At 45.1% G+C, this 23,497-nt stretch overlaps 1 protein-coding gene across 1 annotated transcript in view; it reads left to right on the top strand.

The window, feature by feature from the left end:
- The window catches only part of trrap (transformation/transcription domain-associated protein), an 83,540-nt gene extending 67,539 nt beyond the window's left edge, over positions 1 to 16,001 (top strand). The window contains exons 66-72 of the mRNA XM_069691346.1: positions 611 to 872; positions 6,923 to 7,148; positions 7,292 to 7,509; positions 8,206 to 8,390; positions 9,233 to 9,436; positions 12,468 to 12,662; positions 14,925 to 16,001. Coding sequence (XP_069547447.1) covers positions 611 to 872; positions 6,923 to 7,148; positions 7,292 to 7,509; positions 8,206 to 8,390; positions 9,233 to 9,436; positions 12,468 to 12,662; positions 14,925 to 15,209 — 1,575 coding nt within the window. The 3' untranslated portion in view covers positions 15,210 to 16,001. The remainder of the gene's footprint in view (positions 1 to 610; positions 873 to 6,922; positions 7,149 to 7,291; positions 7,510 to 8,205; positions 8,391 to 9,232; positions 9,437 to 12,467; positions 12,663 to 14,924) is intronic.
- Positions 16,002 to 23,497: the final 7,496 nt, after the last annotated feature.

Below are 23,497 nucleotides of genomic sequence, written 5' to 3'. Positions count from 1 at the left end.
AATCCCTTTAGTTGGAGCCCACGTCGACTTAAATCACACATTCAGACAGCAGTATTTTTTCTACCTAGCGAACTGGTTGTCAGACCAGGAGGTAGGCCTGGCACAATCATCCAAACTGAACTTGCTGCAAATTGTTTTAGCCGTGCATGGTGTGGTGGAGGTGGGGAGAGGGGGGGAGGGTGAAGTCTGGGAGAAGGAGATGCAGTAGGAGGAGAGAAGACGGAGACAAGTGATGGATGGCTGCGATGAGCGTGCAGGACGGGGCAGGGATTTAGGGCTGGAAGTTTGTTGGTGTGAGAGAGAGAGAGATTACCTGATGATTCGGGGGACTCGGCAGCAGCTGCAGGCTCTCTGCTTCATTCCACCGGGCAAGCAGGGCCAAAGGTATTCAACATCGTCATCAACTTTCTCCTCTCCTTTGTTGTGGTCACTGTATAACTTCACGTTGGTGCAACTCGTTTCCTTGAGGGATCGTAGGCGCCTCTGACAGAGATTAAACTCCACAGATACTTTCAAATGAACTCAGATTGGAGTATCTGTAAACAATAGTAATCTAATTCTAGTATTTTTTTTTTTCCTCCTCTATTTGCCTGTCTCTCTCTCTCTGCAGGTCTTAAGGCAGCTCCAGCAGGGCCTTGCTAAATGCTACTCAGTGGCCTTTGAGAAGAGCGGTGCAGTATCTGATGCCAAGATCACACCACACACGCTCAATTTCGTCAAGAAGCTGGTTAGCACCTTCGGCGTCGGCTTGGAGAACGTCTCCAATGTTTCCACCATGTTCTCCAGTGCTGCCTCTGAGTCTCTGGCTCGCCGAGCCCAGGCCACAGCCCAGGACCCCGTTTTCCAGAAGATGAAGGGACAGTTCACAACAGGTTGGTCGGCTTTTAAACTCTGAATGTGTAGATATAGAAGCTCACGGGACAGAAAGACGAGCATCGACGAGTTCTTTCACGTTGGGGTTGTTCCTCTGTGTTTACTTTTTTGAACTTTTGTTGTTTGCTCACTTTACTTTCATGCCTTTCAGCCATGTTCAATTTCAGTATCACTTGTTTACCATCTTCCAACTTCATCATAACACTTGGGAATTGGAAGAGACAAAATAAGTGAAGCCTATGTTTTCAGGCAACCAGAATAGCTGTTTTGTGAGTATGAAAAGGTGCGACAATTGTCCAGGTCGAGAAACCAGCAACACCTCATCGCTCCTCTCCCTAAAGACTTCACCTGACATCAGCCACCTTTCAGCAAACAAAAGCAGTATTTGTGCCACCGTGTGTCGATATTAGTTTACATCATGAGTCACGCTGTGCTTTGTTGCAATATATTTAACTGGTTATGTCATATCTGCACAGGCACTTTACTTGTATCAGTGCTGCTCAGAGCAGCCTGTGCTGTCACCCGGAGCAGCTGGAGCTCTGCTGCTCTACAATGTAATTAAGGTTTCCGGCAAGATGATTGGATTTTAGGGAGGGATCGGGGCTGGTGACGGGTCAGAAATAGATGTTTGTCTGTGTGTCTGTCTGTGTCTTTATTACACATTGTGTGCAAACGCCCACACTGGTTTTGATTATACACAAGTCAGCAGCAGTTCTAATCTGAGCTGGTGCTGCTCTGCCGTGATGATCTCAACAACCCGTCCATGTTTGATGAAGTAAAGCAGAAGACTGTTTTTGTTATTTTCGTCCTCACTCTGTTGAAACTATAAAACAGTGATGTCTAGTTAGCGCGCCACCAAACATACAGCTTTTTGAAAAGAAACGAGGAGTGACTTCAGCGAATGATACCATTATGACATTATGCAAAAATGTATTGACTTTGTTTTTCATGAGAGAAGTTGAATGGGAGTTCATGGAGCTGGAGCCTTTTTGGAGCCGGCCCCTAGTGGCCATTGGTAGTATTGCAGTTTAAGGCACTTCCACATTGGGCACACTTTTCAGACCCAGAAGCTGCGTCCACTTTTATATACAGTCTATATACCAGACCCAAATTCCCTGCATGAATATGTGGGTCTGGCCAAGCTCCGTTTGAGATTGTTTCAAGTCGGTGCATCCTAATGTGCGTAAACCTTGGGTTAATTACGAAACTATCGGAGCGACAAAACTCCCAAAGCTATAAATAACAGAGACCCTCACCCAATGTCAGTGGAGTGTTGTTAAATGTCCGCTGCAGCATTTTTTTTTTTTTTTAGGCATTGTTCTTGCGCTGGCTTCATTTCCTCAATATTTGCTTGCATTGCTACGTCTTCATCGCTTCATCCTGCTCTACAAGCGCCTTTCAGGAACTACGTCTCAAAACAAACACTTAACTTCAACGTCATTGCACTTAGCCACTCGCACTGGTCGCTGATTGGTCATGGGAACATGTTTTCCGGTCTATGATCACAGGGAAGACTGAAGCTGTGAGCAACAGTCGGGCGGAGCCAGGTTAGGTAGCTGGGGAATTTTACTGAAATGTACTTGTTTTGTAACCTAAGTTTGACAAAGTACCACCAGCCACCAGTTAAGTGTTGTATCATTATTTGTATAAACTGGATTCTCTTCCCTGTTAAAAAAAAAAACAACAGGTGAATTCAAGAGTCTGCTTCAGGGATAAGACACTCGATACCTTTTTCCTGCTTTATAGGGGCCTATAAGAATAACAGAGTAGCTATTTTGTTCTCATTACAGAGAAAATCATTTGTTGGAGAAAATAATTGGGAGTCAATTACCAACATAAATAGCTCTTGTCTGTGTGGGTCTTCCAGGTAGGATGATACAAGAGTAACGAAAACAACGTCTGCTGAATTTCTCTAGCAGAGGGTTTAGTTAACGGTCTGTTGTTAGAAACATTCACTGGATTTTATTTCACTCAACGGTGAACCTCCAGATATCGAGCCATAATTGAAATGACCCATTGACAGTGTGAGTTGCATGTAGCTGGTATCTTAAGTCGCGTGCCTTTTTTAAATCCTGAAACCTCAGAGGAATCTCTCTACGTTCCTAATCTTTTCTCAGAGGTGTCGCATGCTGATGTGACATCGCAGATCAGGCGTTGGAGGACACTCTGCATCGACAGGCAGTTCTCTGATCTAACCCCAGTTTTGGATTAACACACTTCAAAGCACCAAAATCTGTGATATTCATATGTCTGCTTGTAAAGCAGCAATGAAGCCTGCAGTCATTTTGGCCCGCATGTTCAGATTCATGTGCGAGCTGTGGAATCCAACAGGACAGGTGCAGTTTTAGGGAAGCCAAGGCCCCCTCTGAGACATTTTTCTCAAAACAATCATTCCCCTGTTTTTGGAAGCCACGTGTCTGTTTTTCTACATTACATAAGGGAGTTGAACCACAGTTCAGCGGACCTGACTTTAACAAGGAGCGTCTGCAGCTCCCAGTCTTCAAAAAAACCTTTTTGCTGACTCCGCCTCAATTCTACAGACCGACTCCACATACATGTTCATTGAATTACGCTCACAGTAAACAGTCTGGTCTCTCAGGTTGTTTTTTTTCCGCATTTCCACACTACTCCTCCCTCTTCTTTCGCCGCTCCACTCTGCTACTCAGTTTCGCATGTGCTGATATCCTCTCACTGGTCCTGAGAGCAGCCAGCAGGGCTAATGTGTTTGGCCCTGAGACATAGAGGAGGAGGAGACAAGTGAATGAAAAGCAGGCAGGGAAGAATTGTCAGCCAAGTTTGAGAGAGGAAAGTTGTAATCACTTTGAGCGAAAGAGATGGAAGAGAAGAAGTGAGGAAAAACCCGAATACAATATATAGAAAACAAAGAAAGAGGAAACATGGCGACAGGTGTGATGACGTTAGCGCACCAAAGCTTTTAAAAGTGCATACGGACCGACTGAATGAACAGAACAAACGAGTGAGCGAGGCTCGGAGTGAGCGCTGTGCTTATGAATCTCACCAGATGTTGAGGTGCCAGCTGTGCTCACGCAGCCAGGCGTCACCGGGGCTTCTGCCTAGCAGGGTGCCTGCCGACCATCGCCACGCAGCTGTCCCCACGGCGACGCAGGAGCAGGGCCGACAGAGACTGAAACCACACAAGGCTTCCAGAGCGGAACAAACAGGGTTTACAGAGCTGCAGAGCAGCCAAGCTCCCATTCCTCGCACCACGCTAGTGGCTCACTCGCTTTCACAGGGTTTGTGGGCCGGAAAATATGGGTTTATGTGTGCACATATAACATTTGGCAGCAGGGAGGCATTCAAATCCAATTACGGAGAATGCTATTTGCATGAGTTACTGTTTTAGCAGTGGATCTGTTCCAGAGACTTTTGTCGGAAGAGCTTTTCATGAAAAAATTTACACGTTTCCTGGCTTTCTATTCTGTGCCTATTGTATAGCCATTTGACATGCTACAATTACATTAACATATTTAAATGTAACTCAGAATAAGTCTGTGTAGCAATTTGGCTTAGCACCTACGTGTCCTCAGCTAGTCTGAAGTCAGAAGCTTTAAATGTGAACTTTTATGGCCAGAAATCCCACAACCTCCATCTATACTGCTGCAGTGACCTCTGGAACACAACTTCAGCTCACCAACCAGCCATAATATTTGGAATAGACTCCACCACATGCATACATACAGTACAGTAGCACACGGAGTCAGGGCCAGGGCAGTACATGAGGGAATGATGGTTCTATATACAGAGGTGGCCCACCTCCCGACGCTGGAGCCATAATTTGGTGCAGCAGTGCAGATCCTCTGCTGTGGTCTGTCATGCAGACCAGGTAGGGCAGAGTAGCAGCCCTGCTTTCTACACACAGGTCAGAGAGCAGCGTGGCTACTCTTCACACTGCACGCTGCCTTTCAGCATCCTATTCCACCCCGAGTAGGGGTCAAAGAGGAGTTCAGAGGAGCAGAAAATAACTCTCTCACTGGCTGTGTTGTTCTCCTGTAGTTTCTCTGCGCAGCGGTCGGCACTTTAGTCTTCAAACACACACAGTGTGCTATTACAAGATTAATTGTAATATTAACAGCTCTGTTCCAGTTTGTAATCTTGTCCTTTGAAGTTGTACATTTTAACAGAGTTTGCATTAATATTAGCAGACCAATCCATAAACCCAAAAAATGGCCAGTTTACTAAAGTTTAAGTAGCAGTTTGTCTTTTTTTTGTTTTTTAAGTTCCACTAACTGACCAAAGGTTGAACGGATGCGACATAATTTGTTCACACAATGCCACATTTATTTATTTTTGTCTAATTTTGAAAAATGGTCTTAAACATTAAAGCATATAAATACATTTATAGACTATCTCTATAAGTTTAGTTAGACTGCATAACAAGGTGAAATATTGGTGACTTGGTGTTTCAGATAATGTTTGACAGCATGTTGGAATACTTTCATCAGGAGTTGTTAACAAAATGTTTGTGTCTCACACTCGGCAGTCCCCAGATTTAACCAGGTAAAATGATTCACACCTGATAGAGATGAACTACTATTACTTATATTGCCTCATGGCTGCGAAAGAGTGGAGCATGTCTCACTTTTTCTATTAGTAGGCATTATACACTTTTATGGTGCTGAATTGTTGTCGTGCTGCAATTTCTCAGGACCGTTTCAATTTTCCCTCCGCTATCGAGGCAGGGAATTGCAGGCAGACGGATGGCGAAATAAGGCCACTCGGAAAAGAACATTGGATGTTTTAAAGGGCTTATTTAAAGTATTAGGAGGTCTCACTCTGGGAGAGATTGAACAGGTTTGAAATGGCAAGGCCTCGCAGTTTCATGGATTCATTATAACAGTCGGCACAACAGGGTCTACTGAAATAGGAGAGGTACTTCCGTGTGCGTGTGCGCGCGCGTGTGTGTGTGTGTGTGTGCGCGCGCGCGCGCATTCATGTTACAGAAATGTCCTGAGGGACTTATTCTAAAATGGAAAACCTGCCTGCCTCACTTCCCCTCCTTCCGTTGTTATTGCTGCAGCTCATCACAATATGTTATGTGCAATATGAGTTGTGACTTGAAACAAGAATTTAATACTTTAAGACTCTCATTTTTATAGCTCTAATTTAATCAGCTCCGGGCCTCCGCCGGGGAGTTTTTAAGTCGATAGAGCAAACAGTTCTTTGTGCTGCCAGCCGTCCCATGAATAACTTATCTGGGAAGTTCCCTTAAGCAAGGCACTGTACCACGCTGCTGGAGTGGAGCGGCCAAGAGTGCAACACAATATGTAGAGTGGACTTTTTCCACATGTAAATTTGTGTCACCACCACCAACCTGTAGGCCGTCACTGGGGGAAAACAAGAGGGTTTTATTCCACGTTATTGGATAAATAACAGTGAAGTAAATTCACACATCTCACTGGAATTCATCTTCACAGTCTGTCGTTTCAAACAAGTGCTGCAACATTCACACTGAAACATCATTTGACCGATGAGCTTTCAAACTTTATTTTCATTGATTCTTTCTATTGTTCTGGTTATATGCGACTGTAGTTTGAGTATCGTCACGGGTGTGGACGCTGCTTGTACTTGTTTCAGCCAGTAATAGTATTTTATTCAAAAGTTTATTTGGAAATTAATTTGTATGCGTAACATTTATAACACGTTTGAGCTGTCCACTGTCTTGTTCTGTTGAGGATAGTTGATTATGAATGACGGGTGTAACACACTCACTCCCCCATCTAGACTTTATCTGATCACATTCAAAGCCTGTATTTGGTTTTGTACGTATGTTTTCCTTTCTCTTTCATTCGGTAAATGTTTAATATCACACCGGTCTGTTACCGTGGCTCCGCCCACTTATTGCTCACAGCTTCAGTTTTCACTGTGATAATAGTCTGGAAACCCTGTTCAGCCACTCTGAAGAGAGGATCAGTCAGTGACCAGCGGGGGGGGGACTTTTAACTATTTCCAACAATGGTGGCAGTAGAGTTATAAGCAAATGTAAAAGCCAGTTCTGATAAGAACAACTTCTCTCCTTCTCCCCTACCAGACTTTGACTTCAGCGTGCCGGGCTCCATGAAGCTTCACAATCTGATCTCCAAGCTGAAGAAGTGGATCAAGATCCTGGAGGCCAAGACCAAACAGCTGCCCAAGTTCTTCCTCATTGAGGAGAAGTGTCGCTTCCTGAGCAATTTCTCTGCACAAACAGCCGAAGTGGAGATCCCTGGCGAATTCCTAATGCCCAAACCGACACACTACTACATCAAGATTGCCAGGTAAGCATCTCTTCTGCTCACGGACAGCTCGATTCGGTGCCAGTCATTGTAGATACTTCGGTTTGGAGTCGCCGAGGAGAATTCTCTCCACCCGTCCTGCCTCCCAAGTTGTTTACTACCTTGTTTCTTTTTCTCATCTCCAGGTTCATGCCCAGAGTGGAAATTGTTCAGAAACACAACACGGCAGCCCGTCGTCTCTACATCCGCGGCCACAACGGAAAGATCTACCCCTACCTGGTGATGAACGACGCCTGCCTGACTGAGTCACGTCGAGAGGAGAGGGTTCTCCAGCTGCTCCGCCTCCTCAACCCCTGTCTGGAGAAGAGGAAGGAGACCACCAAGAGGCACCTCTTCTTCACCGGTATGACCAGGATGTGGCTTCTCCGCACGAGGTTCAGAAATATATCAGACATTTTGTAAGGATTATGAAAAGAACAAGACAGGAAAGAAGGAACGCCTTATTTTTTTTTTTTATACACTCGTTTGTCCAGAAACATACTGTTATATCACAGAAACGATTTCAATTCGCTTTCGAGCGCTGTTTCCAGTCTCGTCATCCCCTCATGGTTTATCTCCACCCAGATGTTTGCTCATTTATACACTTGATGGTTTGTTTAAGGGGAAATCGAGATGGGGAATTCAACAGTCCCTTCCATCTGGAGTGGCTGCTATTGATTTGATTTGGGGTGCCGGTGTATGTAAATGTTTAGACTGCTTTCACTGAATGACCCACACGCAGCCTTTTACCTTCCGTGACCCTGCTTGGTGTTGATTGATGGCATGCCTTTGGTGCAGCTCTTTCCCAACCCTGGAGTATTTTAGTTGTAGATTTAGATCTGTGGTTTACACTGTGGTAAAACAGTTTGTTCGCTAGCAAGTGCAGCCAAATGTTTACGCTCTCCATGTCACTGATGTGGTTGTTCTCCCACCACTCTTCTTCTTTTTTTTTCCCCCTCTCGTGCTTCATGCAATTTTATTTCCTTCCTCCTCTCTCCCCCTCGCTTCCTTCCTCCTCTTCGTCCTCTCCCTCCTCTCCCTCCTCCCTCCATCTCTCCAGTGCCCCGAGTGGTGGCAGTGTCGCCTCAGATGCGGCTGGTCGAGGACAACCCTTCGTCTCTGTCACTGGTGGAAATCTACAAACAGCGCTGTGCCAAGAAGGGCATCGAGCACGACAACCCCATCTCCAGATATTACGATCGTCTGGCCACTGTGCAGGCCAGAGGCACACAGGCCAGCCACCAGGTATGAAGACGATCACATAACAGAGTAGACGGATTATAACAACTCTCCTGCATTAATCTGCATCTGGGCTCGCTGAAATTTAACATTAGTGACAAAGAATTTTCAGATTTTTTTTAGATAATAGTTAATGATTTATGAAGTGCAATTAATAGGACTATTTGTCTTCTCCTAATGAGCCATTAAAGCTTAATTTATAAAATAAAAAAAATCCACAATTTTGGAGATGAAGTTTTTACTCGTCAACCACGAGTTGCTCTCAAAAGTGATAAAGAGGATTGAAAAGTGGAAATTGATTTTAGAAGTTATTACATCAGCTAATTGACAAAATAATAGATGTGCTGTTCTTCATTAAAAACATTAGCATGAATCCTTCCTGCACCTGATTGGCTGAATGCACTACTGGCTGCGTTGTCACTCGGTTCGCTTCATATTCATAAACTGTACAATTATAGTGTCTGTTCCTGGGAACTGTCAATCACAAGTGAAAAATTAGGTCAATCCTGTTGTCTTATTCTAATGTTTTTTCTGACTGCTATGAAGTCTCTTTTGAAATATTCTCAGCCTCGTCTTTTTTTTTTAAGATTGTTTAATAGAGAGCCTTTTGACTTATTCTGATATCCCAAAACATTTACTGTTGATATCTTAGAAAGCTCGAAAAGGATCTGCTCTCAGGTTTTGGAATAGCAAAATCCACCCACAGGTGATGAACTGTGGATATAGAGTCAGATTAAACAGCTGACACTGCAGAAAAAAAAGTGGCGGTTCAGTGTGTTGACTAAAGCCTGAATGTGAGCACCACCTGACCTCTCCCCCCCCCCCCCTCCCCCGCGCTCTCCGTGCAGGTCCTGAGGGACATCCTGAAAGAGGTGCAGGGCAACATGGTTCCCCGCAGCATGCTGAAGGAGTGGGCTCTCCACACGTTCCCCAACGCCACCGACTACTGGACCTTCCGCAAGATGTTCACCATCCAGCTGGCCCTCATCGGTCTGGCTGAGTTCATGCTCCACCTCAACAGGCTCAACCCGGAGATGCTGCAGATAGCACAGGTAGGAGACGCACACACACACACACACACACACACACACACACACACACACACACACACACACACACACACACACACACACACACACACACACACACACACACACACACACACACACACACACACGTACACTGTACACTGTACTTCCTGTCAAGGGCAAATGGGATCCATTTGACGGGGGCTAATTCAATAGATATACACACTCATAGATGCATTAAGAGATCACCATTACTCTCTCCATATCAGCCTGTGTGAATTCTCATTTTCCCCCGTGACATTCACGCTAGGCCTATCAGTCAGCCAGCCGCCGTCAATACAAAGGCTGTTTTGACAGAGCGTTATATTTAGTCCCGCTGCTCGGCTATCAAAGACGTTTCAATTTGAAGAGGCCGTGTTGTGTGTACGTGCGTCTGCCTCTCAGTCCACACACACGCACCCGTCTGCCTCTCGGGGTCTGCAGACGGCATTCTCAAAGTCATTATTAAAGATGATTGTGTCAGTTGGCCACCCCTCCCCTCTGATCCTAATCGGCCTTTGCTGACAGGCGTTCCTCCGGGCAGCTAAGCGCTGGTATTAAGCCCCCTCTCTGCCTGTTCCACTCCACAGATCCCATTAGACACAGGAGGATTACGGTGCGGAGAGCGTACGCACATACAAACACACACACAAACAGAGAGAGAGTGCAAGGACAGGACATCAGAGCCACAGCGTTGTGCCTCACCCCGCTTAAATAGAGACCTCGTGTTCCTGCGAGTCGGCTCTCAGAGCTCCCGCTTGCGACACGTCAATGAAAACAGGCACAGCTCGGTGGTGTTTCATCGGGACTATATTCAGTTGTAGGGTTAAGTGTTAGCTCCATAACAATGAGTGCAGAGCAGTTAGGTCTTTACCAACATGGCTGCTTCATAAACATGATTTTATTTTATGCCAGTTCAGACAGATGTGATGGAGGGCAGTGATTCATTAAAATGGTTTATTTGTTGATAAAATCACCAAAGTGGAAGCAGATTGACATCGAAACAGATCTCGTGTTGAGGCATCTTTTCTCAGTGGAGCGTCTAACACATTTTCTACTGAAGTACCAACATTTGCCCTCATTGGAATGAACCTCTTCCCTGTTTGTGCCTCTCTTCTGCTGCGTTGTGCGCTTTGTGCTCGGCACCAAAAGACCACAGATGTGCAAAGCCAATTTCAAGAGTGATGCTTGCTCTTATTGGTGCACCGCCAAGAAAAGAGGGCCCATAGAAGTTATTCTTTCAACATCTGTCTTCATCACCTCTTGAGAATCTGTTTAATTACGTCCGCCAAGGAAGTTTTTCTGTGCACTTTATTTGTCTATTTATCAGGAGGATTAAATAAATACTACCGGCCTGATTTTCATCAAACTTGGTGGCTGTAGCAAGAGCCAAGGATGAACCCAATACGTTTTTAGAACGGATCCAGGAATTATTTTTTACTTTTACTAAAATTACAATATGAAAGATCTATGTTTGATTGTCTTTGGTGGCATCTATGGCGATAAGTGGTAATTGCAGCTGTGTTTTCAGACTTCACGTCCCACATATTTGTCGCCTGTGTGACGTCACTTAGTCAGCAGTTGAAGATCAAGTCCGTTGGATTATCTCCCCTGACCCTCTCTGGTGAAACAACCGCTGTTGGGTGATGCTTTTGATTTTCCCCAGAAATGGTGCCACGGACTCCCAGCTTGTTCATTCGTAATGCTGCAGATGCAAGTAGTTTCATTGGTGTTCCACAAGCTCAATCACTATTGTGTTCGGCACTAGACTCAACAGACATTTATTTAAATGAAAATCTTTAGGATTGTTACTTTAACATAGCGAGATATTTGTCCAACTAAATGCCATTCTAGAAATACGATGGCTCCGTGTCACGAACCACATTCACAGGTACCAGTAATCCTCTGGGATGCACATATATCTGCTCACACTCAATACAGCGAGCGGTCGTTACGGAGCGCTCGCTGATCGGTGGCTTCACGGGGGAGAATTGGTACAATCGTAACATTGCCACAACTGAAATAGTAAATAAATAATAATAATAAACAACTTTTTTTCTTCTTTATTTATTTTTTTTTTTAAGTAGGATGTAAATGTAGGTACAGAAAGAGAAATACACACGTCATGCGACTGACTGTACACCTACATGGAAACGTGTCAGTAATAACCTCCAGCGGAGATATTTAGCCGAGGTCTGCGCTCTTCCACTTTCCTTATAGGATTACCTCGCTCTCGCCTCTGTGACATTTGTCATGAAACTGACCCAATGTCTGTGATTTCTCACAGTCAAGTTCACAGCCCCGAGTCACCACATGTGACACGCTAATGTTGCATCATCCCATTCACGCCGGCTTCCAAATGAAGCCGTCGCCGGCCACTACACTCTGGTGATTTAGCATTCTGAGCGTTGCCTCCGCAGCCAACTGTCTGCAGCCTTATCTGAGCCTCCTGGGGGTTGCTGGTGTCTCAGCCCACTGCCTTTAGGCCCTCTGCTGGGGCCTGGAGGAGCAAATGACATGAGGTGGAGGAAGGGAGGGAGGGAGGGAGGGAGGGAGAGGCGAGAGCGAGGAGGAGAGCGCGCATGAGCTGGAATGAAATGCTCTGCTATAAAGCTGTCAGACCTACTCACTTTTTCATATGAGGCAGCTTATCTTCCCTGGAATGGCTGCTCGTGTAGCGGCCCTCTCGCACATAAATGCAGGCTTAAAAAATGAAAACTTGGCTGTATATGTTTAAGTCAGTGGGGAGGGCGAGGGGAGGGGCAGTGGGAGTGAATTGAGGATTATAGACGCTTTGCTACACATAGTTTGACATGTTGCTGCGTCTGGGACACAAGGATCAATAATGTCAGCCATTTTGTTGGTGTGAACTTGTGTTGTAGCTCCCCTACCGTACTGAAGAGTTGTTTTCCAGGTTCAGAAAGAAATATTCACTATTTAAAAATTTTTTTACGAGCAGGTGCTTCTTAATGATCCTGTAAACGTCCCTCACTCTGCCCTCTGTGTGTTTTTATAGGACACAGGAAAGCTGAACGTCTCCTACTTCCGCTTCGACATCAACGACGCCACGGGCGACCTGGATGCCAATCGTCCCGTCCCGTTCCGCCTGACGCCGAACATCTCGGAGTTCCTGACCACCATCGGCGTCTCCGGCCCGCTCACCGCCTCCATGATCGCCGTGGCTCGGTGCTTCGCACAGCCCAACTTTAAGGTAGCTCGGTCACAAGAGCTACTCATTTCTTAAAAGTCATGATGATACTGTGTTTTTTTGTTTTGTTTTTTAAATATACTACACACATACTGTATGAATAACGGGATTCAGTATATCTTGTCATCATAGGCTTAACTGTTGAAATAGTTCACTCTGGGTGTGAAACACGGGGTTTGCTTTTGTTTTGTTTTCATAGGAAAACTTTTTTCATCGTTCTGGCTTTATTCTGGTCTGCACACACAAGTTAAAAACTGGAATTTCTGTAATAAGGCAGCACTGGATCACATGACATAGATGTAACAGGGCGATTGTAGTGACAATCAGTGATTTTTTTTTTTTTTTATCTTGGACACGGGTCTTGGTAAATCTTTCGTGGAAGTGTGTGTAAGACGTGAGGTTCAGTCGTCTAGTCGGAGCTCCCGCTCGGCCCTCCAGATGCCGTTCGCCTCCTAAACTTAGACAAACTCACGGAGGCCCGGCTCAAAACAAAGCAGTGGAAAAAGCAGCAGGCCAAAGCTGCGTAATAAATGCAGAGCGGTAATGACAGGCATGTGGTGTCTCTGGAGAGGACCGGCTCCTACTTACAGCCTCACTGATGTGGAGGACGCGCGATGCAAATAAACAGTGTGAACTAGTTCAAGCCAGACGGAAGAGTCCAGCGCTCCTCGTGGTCAAAGAGACGGGACGTCTTTTCGGGAACACAATAAAACGCAAGAAACAATCATCCACTCCAATATAGTGAAGCCTGAAACCATATAAACAGTGAAGGTAGGGGTTAGGGAGCCGTGTGTACCTACTTAGGTGATGATTGCCAGAGTCGTGGCCGCATCATGGTTTGGACGGTTATGTCCTTCAGTTCTGTGTCACCATAATGAGCTGCTAACAACACAGCGAGATCTCCCTGAGGGTGATTGACGCGCCCTCAATCGGAGCGAACCGCTTTGTTTTATGTGTTTGTTTAAAATTGGCAGCGACTTTTTATAAACTGAGGTTTGATCCCGTTTCACTGCCGTCATTCCCACGACGGGACGATTTGAACGCAGGGTTTAAGGAAGGCGAGCCAAGGAGGCGGACTCGTTCTGGGTGTATTAACAGCGTAACTTTGACACAGAAGTTCACACGCAGGCTTCGTGGTTACAACTACAACGTGTTTGCTACCAGCAGTTTGTTTATACTGCAGTGCAGTGAAATGTTTAGACACAAATCGTTCGTCCCGATGCAAAATAAAATGTAAAGACGTCCCGCGCACGGTTGGACAATTTAAGTGCAAAAAGCACCGACTCAAAGTCTACTTGCACGTTTTTTGTTTTTTTTTCTGGCGCTTTTAACCACGTTGTGTCTCCTTCTTCAGTGGATGAAGTTTGCTCATTTCCTGTGTAACCTGAGTGTGGAACTTTGGTTCACGGGGGGAAGTCGTAAACACACTCTCTGTTTAAAGATGCACTTTGATGCCAAAAACGATCTCCCTCCACCGAGGAAGATCACAAGATGTGGTTGAAAGCTCCAATAAACGGACATTGAGTTTCCAAGGTCAAGAGGGATTATTTACTCTCAACATGGAGATTAGTAAATCAATAGTGAAGCTGCGGCGCTCAACCGATCCGACTCCAGGACCGACATTTTTCCTCAGTCACTAAGTCACGACTCAAATTTATTTCTCAATAATAGAGCAGTAATAAATGCTGTCGTGCACTGTTAAAAACAGGAAATTAAACTAGGCTAAAAACCCAATGAAATACAAAGGCAGACTTTTCCTCAACTACCGGCACACATGCTTTTCAAGCAACTTTAAACTCGTGATGATTGAAGAGGTATTGAAATGGATGTCCTTCAAAATAAAAGCACAGCAGCAGAAGTTCTGTAGACATCAGTATAAAAAAAAAAAAATTATAATAATTAGCTCGCACATCTGCGATCCACTCAAAACGGCCCACATTTAGGTCACTTACCCACCAGTTAAAATCCACTTTGCTGAAGTAAATAAAGTTACATTAAGTATGTTTTGTCATTTCTGTGGAGTTTGTATGTTCGCCCTCTGCCGGCGGGGTTTGTCTGGGTGCTCCTGCTCCCTCCCAACAGTCCAAACACCTGCGTCTCATGCTGATTGGTGATTCTAAGTTGGCCGTAGGTGTGAATGTGAGTTGATCGGCCGGTTCGTCTGACGATGCGGCAGCAGACAAAACGTCGAACGTCTCTTTCCTGCATGTTTTTTCCACCTTCGATTCTTGAAACTGACGTCTTCATTTCCTCCGCGCCTGACAGGTGGACGGCATCTTGAAGGCGGTCCTCCGCGATGAGATCATCGCGTGGCACAAGAAGACCCAGGAGGACACGTCCATCCCGCTGTCCCCGGCCGGTCAGCCGGAGAACATGGACTCCCAGCAGCTGGTTTCGCTGGTCCAGAAGGCCGTGACGGCCATCATGACCCGCCTGCACAACCTGGCTCAGTTCGAGGGGGGGGAGAGTAAAGTCAACACCCTGGTGGCTGCAGCGAACAGCCTGGACAATCTGTGTCGCATGGACCCTGCCTGGCACCCCTGGCTCTGAGGAACCACAGGAGCTCACACGTGCTGCTGTTTACTTTAATCTGACAGACGAGGGTCGTTACACGGACGATGCTCTTTACTGTAACTGAAACCTGATGGAGATGGACTTTATTTTTCCTTCATCAAAATACACTGAAATAGTTTTGGAAAGTGGGCTCGAGTTGAAAACAAGGGCCCTGATCGTCACAGGGTTCGCCCGTTTTCTTTTTCTTTTCTTTTTTTCTTTTCTTTTTTTTTTTTTATGGAAACACAATTTCTCCTTCAACTTCTATTTATTTTTATAACCACATGACAATAAATGTGATGCCAGTTGCCCTAACTTTAATATTGGTGTCGGTATCGCAGTGAGCCAGACATTCAAGGCTCATTGGGAGTTTTTTTTTATTCAAGAGACGGGAAAGTCTTCTGTTGTTTGCTTTACGTCTGCGTCGTCTTTCATGTGAATCAAGAGCACAGATTTCTTCCCTTTGTAAAAGTCACGCGTCCTCTTACTTTTGTATTTTTACTCGAGCTGAAAAACCTGTAGCTTCTTCGCCCAGACAAATGAGGAGTATTGTTGTCCCGTGAATAACAGCTGCGTTTGCTTGAGCTGTATTAAGAAGTAAGATGGCCTTTTGAGTAGGAATTCTGTCGGCCCTGTAATAAGCTACGACACCTGAAATGCAAATGTATCATTCCAAATGTGTTCATCTTCCTCCCCTTTTTTCTAAAGGTACCGCGCCTTTTTCAACAGAAGTATTCTCCTTGTAAATAAGCATTTTGTTGCAATAAAATGCTTCTCTTTTTTTTTAAATGTGTTTTTTTTTTTTTTGCTATAACCTCTTGCGGTCTTTCTTTACACTATAAAGACACCAATGAATCTTTAGAATTAGTTTTACAATTACCATAAAGGAAAACTCAATTAATTTTCTTCTTTCTTTTTTTTTTTTTTTGTTCAGTTGTAAAACAGCAGTAACAGCCAGTAATCCCCATCTGCAGCTCGCATCTCCTGCATCACTGTCACAGCCATAATCACCCTGAAGGACGCACTCCTGGATATTATTGCGGTAATAACTCACGCTGTGAAATGACTCCAGATGAACCGCTCTCCGGCGCTTTTTTTTTTTTTAAAAACTCTGTAGCTGTCGTCGTGGCGGCTCACAGCTCGCGCACGTTTATGGAGAAACATCTGAGCGCGGCGGCGTCCAATCAGAGCGCGCCTCTCGTCTCGTGGTGCTACAATAACCTTGTGGTCATCCACCTCCCTTTTGGTTAGAAAGTCCTGCAAGGGTGTGTCGAGGCGTTTCTACGCGCGCACGCACGCACGCACACACACACACACACACACACACACACAAAAAGGCCCCCGGTGCTTGATTAATGCATGCCAGTAGATCTCCGAGTGGGTCGGCCTCGCTTGACTTACACACACTGTCAGCCAGCCCGCCTGCACTCATAAACTAAGGTTATATCTCTGTTTGCCTCTATACCATACACACACACACACACACACACACACACACACACACACACACACACACACTCACCGTCTGCCTCTCAACATGCTTACACACTGCCGCAAACGTTTCTCACACGAAAGGAAACTGTTCAGGCTCAGCAGCTGTACTTCCCTCGTCTTTATATTTGCACCTTTACCTTTGTTGTCAACAGGCTGCCGTGTTTTGGGGAATTGTTTACCTGTGTACGTACAGAAAATACCTATGACAGTTTGACAGATTTGTTTTATTCCATCTCGTGTTTCTCCAGGCAGCTGAATCCTCACGGAGACGCTCGTGAGCGAGAAGAGTTTTCCAGTTTCGTGGTGAGGCGAGTCGCTCAGCATCTGACCGTGTCTGTTCGTCGGGTCTTTGTCGTGAAACACTTCTTGTGCAATCCATGCCTCAAAGAAAAATGAAGAATGTGTCCCCATTGATTAAAGCCCCCGATGGATCAGGCTAACCGCCGCTACAAAGCTGTAGCCGTGGCAGCAGACGACGCTGACGGTCGCCTGCTGTTGGTGAAAAGAATTCAAAATGCTAAAGTGCGGATGCTTCACAAACCTCTTCAGTCCGACAGAAGATCTGCACAGTCATCACACCCAAGATCAGCGTCATCAATTCAGGAACTGATCAAATGTCAAATATGGTCACAGTCTCCCTTCTGTCGCTGAGTTATGGTGTTGGATAATAGACAGAGAAGTGCGTTTGCAGGACATTTTGACGTCACTCTGAAGTTGACCTGTGACCTTTTTAGACATCAAAAGCCATGTCTTTTATCCCGTTAAACATTTGCGTGAAATGCTGTTCACGGCGTAGGACTTCTGGAGTCACGGCTAAAAGTAGCGTTTGTGAGGTAACGTTGACCTTTGACCACCAAAATCTGTTCCTCCTCCTCTACTCCTTGAGTCTATTTGAATGTTGTTGTTTTTTTGTGCCAAATATGATTAAATTCCCTCGAGGTGTTCGTGAGATATTCCTGTCAGAACTTTTTTTTTTTTTTTTTTTTGTATCCAGTGGGCAGATACTTTGTTTCTCCTTCTCTCTATGTGTCACTCTACAGCTGGCATTAAACAACCGCTCTGCATCTACCAACCGTCTCTTTAAAGGAGATTTTTTTTTTCACTCAATAAAACCTTCTATTTTCTGATGTCCAACAACATTAACATGAGCTGCATCATTTTCCAGACCAGCTGGTGTCAGAGTCTCATCGGTCCCTGCAACAGAAGCCAGTCTCACTTCTGTAACCTGGAACCGATGCCACTCCAGGAACATGAAATGATGTTTGGTCCCTAAACATGATGGAGGGATTTAGTTTCTCAGTGAACTCACACTCACTCCGTTTTGTTCGAAGTCCTTTAGAAAGGATTGTGTTTGAAGTTCTGGGTGCCCTCTGTTGGGACAGGCATCTATTTCACGCCTCAGGTGTCTGTTCCAATTCGGGAGAGATTAGGTGAAATACACACACACACACACGCACGCACACACGCACGCACGCACACACACGTCATCCCCCACAAATGTGTCATAACGTGCCTCCTGGGATCTTTTCAGACATCACAGGAGCAGAGGTGACAACTGCAGCCACCACACCTCCAAGTCCTCCTTTATTTCCTTTTTTCTTTTATTCCCTTCATTTATATGAGTGAAGTGGAGGCCTCGCCGCCTCCTCCCTCCCCTCACATCCTCCCCCTCTCCGGGAGTGTGAGAGAGGAGTGGAGGTGATTGATGTGCTCCGGTGGGAGTGGAGGTGTAGAGCCTGGATCATCATCAGCGCTGGCACAGAGCAGAGATCTCGGAGGACACACCAAAGCAGAAATAGATCCTGGCAGGACCAGATGATGAGCCCCCCCCCCCCATCCCCTCCTCTTCCCCCTCCTCCTCCAATGATCCTCATCCCCGTGGAGGATGGCTGAGGAGAAGGGGAGCTTAAGGGAGGAGCAGAAGACGGGGAATTTTTTTTCAGCGACGTTGAAACTAAGCTGTCATAACGTTTCTCCAGAAACACATTTGGATATCGTGCAACGTGAACGTACGGTGGATGTTGAGTCTGGGTGAAGCTGTTGTAAAGAGGACGGAGGTGAAAAAGTACTTCAACACGCTAACCCACTTCTTTCCTCTTTTCGAAAATTCTTCATTGGAGATCAGGAGCTCTTGTGTTTTCACAGCCAGCCTTCGTATCACATCGTATCAGGCTTCAGTAGGGGAGAAACTTCTTTGTGTCTTCATGTAAACAAACACAGTTAATCAAAAAGCCATTGTGTGTGGATCTCTAGCCAGGGAAGCAACGCAGCTCATATCTAACAGCTGAGGATTTGTTTTGTTACTCGGCGAATGAGACCCATTAGGACTTCTAATGGCATTTCCACTCAGAGGAGTTGAGCTCATTAGTTGTGTGTCTAAAATCTGCCGTTATGATTTTAATTGCCCAAGCTGTACACACAGCAGTATGGTATGCAATCAAAGTCACTCTCTTTGTCTCGGTGACAGTGATGCAGCAGCCCATCAACGACTCACTTGCTGAATTAGATTTCGTCTGATGTACTTTGTTTAGAAGGACAGGAAAGGGGTTTGGGGTGAAAGAAGACTTTCACTGAACAAAAAACACGTTTTCTTTCTTTCTGGCAGAGGGTCACACCTGTAATGACTCTGTGAAGATGTGCTGCAGCCAGCGGCTGGTTACTTTAATGAGCATAAAGACCTGAAACAGCTAGCAGGAGTCATTCCTGTTCCCATGTTCTACATATGTGCTGTTTTAGGGTCCCATGTTCCCCAGCTCTATATAGCACATAGTGGGAACCTGAAAATAAGTTCCCCAGTTCTGTATTCACATAATAAGTCATGGGCTATTTAGGTTAGGGTGAAGGTTTGGGCATGGTTATGGTTATGTTATCATGATTTTGATTGCATACCCTACTGCTGTGTGTACAGCTCGGTCAATTAACATCATAATGGCAGATTTTAGACACACAACTAATGAGTTGTTAGGGTTGAACTGTGGAACTTAGGACCATGGAAATAGGACCCTGGGAACTTAAGACCCAGAGAATATAGGACTTTTTGGGAACTTAGGAACTCGGGTACTGAGAACCCAGCGAACATAGGATGCAGGAAACATAGGACCTTGGGAACATTAGGCCTTGGAAACGTAGGACTCTGGGAACTTAAGATCCAGAGAACATAGGACTCTGGGAACTTAAGATCCAGAGAACGTAGGACTCTGGGAACTTAAGATCCAGAGAACATAGGACTCTGGGAACTTAAGATCCAGAGAACGTAGGACTCTGGGAACTTAAGATCCAGAGAACATAGGTCCCAAGAAGCACAGATACGCTCCCGCCTGTCTATGTCTCAAAGTAACAATGTGGGCTGATTATGTCATCACATCCTCAAACTAAACTAAAGATGAAACGGCAACTACAGCATCCTTCTTCTTCATTGTTGTTTATTAACATCAGCTGTGCTGGAGTGCAGCGCACTAGAACATGATTAATTATGGAGAACACTTGGCACCGAATACCACACTGAAGTGGTATTAGTGTAATTGTGCATGAAGGGTTTGTTAAGGGTATTTCACGTTGGCATTGTAACACACACTCGGTGTATGTGCATGGTTTTGTTACCACAAGTAGAGTCAGTGTGTTCTGTTGTTCACATGACTGTACAATCATCAATAATACTTCCACTTTCGACTACATTACTTCTTTTATCTTTTACTTTGGCTCTCCTACAGTGTGATATGTGTGTATGTAGGTTGCAGGTGGACAGAGAGAGTCCAGCTTTGGAAATAGTAAAAATAATACACGGAATATGAATGACCTGAATTTTGTTTAAGTTGTAACAGTGCTAAAATCAGTGTTGCTGAGCTTCCACATGTTCCTTTGAATGTTCTTTATGTAACATCAACCACCGGTGCTGGTCCATTCTTCAGTTTCTCTTCAGCACTGTAAATAAAGGCCAAGTGCAAATTCTGCAGCTGTATTTTGAATGGCGTCGGCCCATTCTGAGTCATCGTTTGAAAGTACAAGGCCTCAAACAGTTTAAATCATTTTAACATACAAGTACCACCGCTACTTTGTAATTAGAGGGCAGACCGAGCTAAACTGTACTTCTTTTTTTTTTTTTTACCTTTCCTGTCATCCAAGAGTCCAGCGAACAAAATGCCTCCAAGCTTTTCATCTGTTTCTGACTAAAACAGAGGGTGGGATCTTAAGAGGTTAATTTTCATGATTAGAAAGCCCATTTCCTGCTTAAATCAAACGCTGTTCTAATCACACGAGTGGCTGGCTGAGTGGTGTTCACATGATTCTGGATGTCGAACACTATTTAGCACATCACCACTGCCTCACAAATCAATTGGTGTGCGGTAGGGCTCGGTGCTCCAGCTCCTGCTGCACGCATTGATTCAGGGCTGCAGAGCTAGAAGTGTGCCAGGTGCTGTCAGCACCGCATGAAGGGTACGAGGAGGGTCTGCAGCCAGCGAGTCCAGTTCCAGCGATGGATTCTGGATTAGGATGAACGTGTAAGGGGTCTGTCAGAGGGGTGTGTGATGGTGTTTCAGACTAAACTGACTCCGGAAAACTTAATGAATACATGTGATGTCTGGTTACAAATAAACATAGATATCAAACACTCAAAACCACAGAATTTAGCGTTTGAATGCATAAAAATATCACGGTGCTGCAAAATACCCTTACTGAAAAACACATGATCACACGTATGACACATGTTTACCACATGTTGCCACGTATGATAACATGGGGAAAGTATGTGGGGAAGTTTTTACATGGGAATCTACACGGGCTTCACACATCACATCATGAGATTTTTTTCTAAAACCACCTGTTTCCCATCAGCAAAATACAACGTGTTTTTTCTGTAAGCGGAGGACTATTACGCTCATTTCCTGCAAATGGAGATAAGTAAACGCAGTTGTATTACCCATTGAATTCTACAAACTCTCATAATAGTATTAATCTCTACAGCCTCCCTTTATATGTTATAGCATTGAGCAGCGTTCTAATAAAACTTCAACTTAATTCCGTGAGTTGTTGACAGATTCTTCAGCATTGACTTCAGAGATTAGTCAGGTGATGAGATAAATGGTAACACACAGAATATATAATATATGCCGACGGAAATAAGCCAGTGAAGCACTTAAACTTTGAAGAAATTGCACTCCCTGTTATGATCAATTAATTCTGGAGTTATTTTGTGATGAACTGTTTTTATAGACTTTTTGGTGCATTGCTTTTCCTTATCTGCTTCGACTGATGTTGGAAAAATTACTCGAGAGGCTTGGTTCAAAATCAAACACGTCGGACATTTATTCTTGCAAGAAGGAGTAACTACATGCCTCTAGCAGGGCTCTCCCATCCCCCCAGCAGTGCTCTACAGCAGGGCTCCAGCAGTGCTCTACATCAGGGCTCCAGCAGGGCTCTACATCAGGGCTTTCCAGCAGTCCTCTCCAGCAGTCCTCTCCAGCAGGGCTCTACATCAGGGCTCTACATCAGGGCTCTCTTCCCCAGCAGGTCCTCTCCTCCGCAGTCCTCTAGCAGTCCTTCCTCAGCAGTCCTTCCAGCAGTCCTTCCAGCCGGGCTCGCCCCAGTAGTCCTCTCCTCCGCCGTCCTCGTCTTCCGTTCTCCACAGTCCTCTTCCTTAGGGCAGCTTTTATACAGTTGACAAACAGTTGACAGTCACCCCCGTTCCCTTTGTACCTGCTTTCGTATGGTAATACAGAGTTGGTTGTAGGTCACAAGATAAGGACACAGTGGGAGTCGTCAATTAGATGCGGAAAGAATCACTTGCAAATAAGACAGAAAACAAAGGAAACTTTTCGGAGCCTGCTTGACGAAGAGACTTTCCAGAGCCACAATGCAAACAAGAGGAAGAGACAAATCCTTTTTCCACGTCAACTGAAGTTAGAGATTCTCCATCCAACCTGAACTTGTCCCTTTCAGCTGTGGTTGAAATGCCTTACACGAAACAGCACAATAAATTCTGATGGTGAGAAGGCAGTAGGAGCAAAAGACCATTTTTTTTTTACCAGTCAATAAAAAGCAAGTTGCAATTGTTACTGAAAATGCTGCCTGTCGTAGCCGTCACTGCATCGACTGCTGTTGTTTTCCAGCTTCAGTCCTTTAACAAGTTTCTGCATTCACCTGGTGTTCCTGGCTTAAATCATTTCTTATTAGACTTGTCAAATGAAAAGCAGCGGGACTGAGTCAGGAAGCTTTGCTCCAGTTGACTGAGACTGTTGGAGGGAAAACTTGCATCTGAGTGTCTTAAAGGATTCTGGATGGATGTGATTGTAAGGCTGTGATGCCAAAAGTTGCTTTGTGTAATTAACACGTTTAGTTTTTCACTTCCAGCCGTGCTGGTGGCTCTAAAGGCTGCCACACTGAACTTGTGAGCGTGAAGCATGGTAATGCTTAACTAAGAGGCCAACTTTTTGGGTTTCAGGTAACATGTCATTCAGATATTAGCCATGCAATTTGGGGAAGATGTCCATGTCCCCCAGAATATAAATTAGTTACCACTTTGGTTATCTCTTCCTCACTTTACTACCGTAATTGTTCAGTCTAAACTTCCAGCGGTCCAGCAAAACCTCCGCTGTGCTTTGTGTTTTGGGCTAATGTTAACGTGCTAACATAATGAGCCTTGTAAACTTCAGCATGTCAGATGATTTATTTATCGCGTGATTTATTTTGTGATTGTTCTGGGGCGCACCTTAACTGTAATGTGGATCTTGATTGGACGGACCGATATGCTAAAAGGTGATGAGGTCATGCACCTGCAGTTGTTTGTGTTGTGG

This window comes from Brachyistius frenatus, unplaced genomic scaffold (genome assembly GCF_029030835.1).
Source record: "Brachyistius frenatus isolate BFR_SWC_R1_liver_20210118 unplaced genomic scaffold, ASM2903083v1 Contig_11, whole genome shotgun sequence".
Lineage (NCBI taxonomy): Eukaryota > Metazoa > Chordata > Actinopteri > Embiotocidae > Brachyistius > Brachyistius frenatus.
This window is presented reverse-complemented; position numbering and strand designations above follow the sequence as displayed.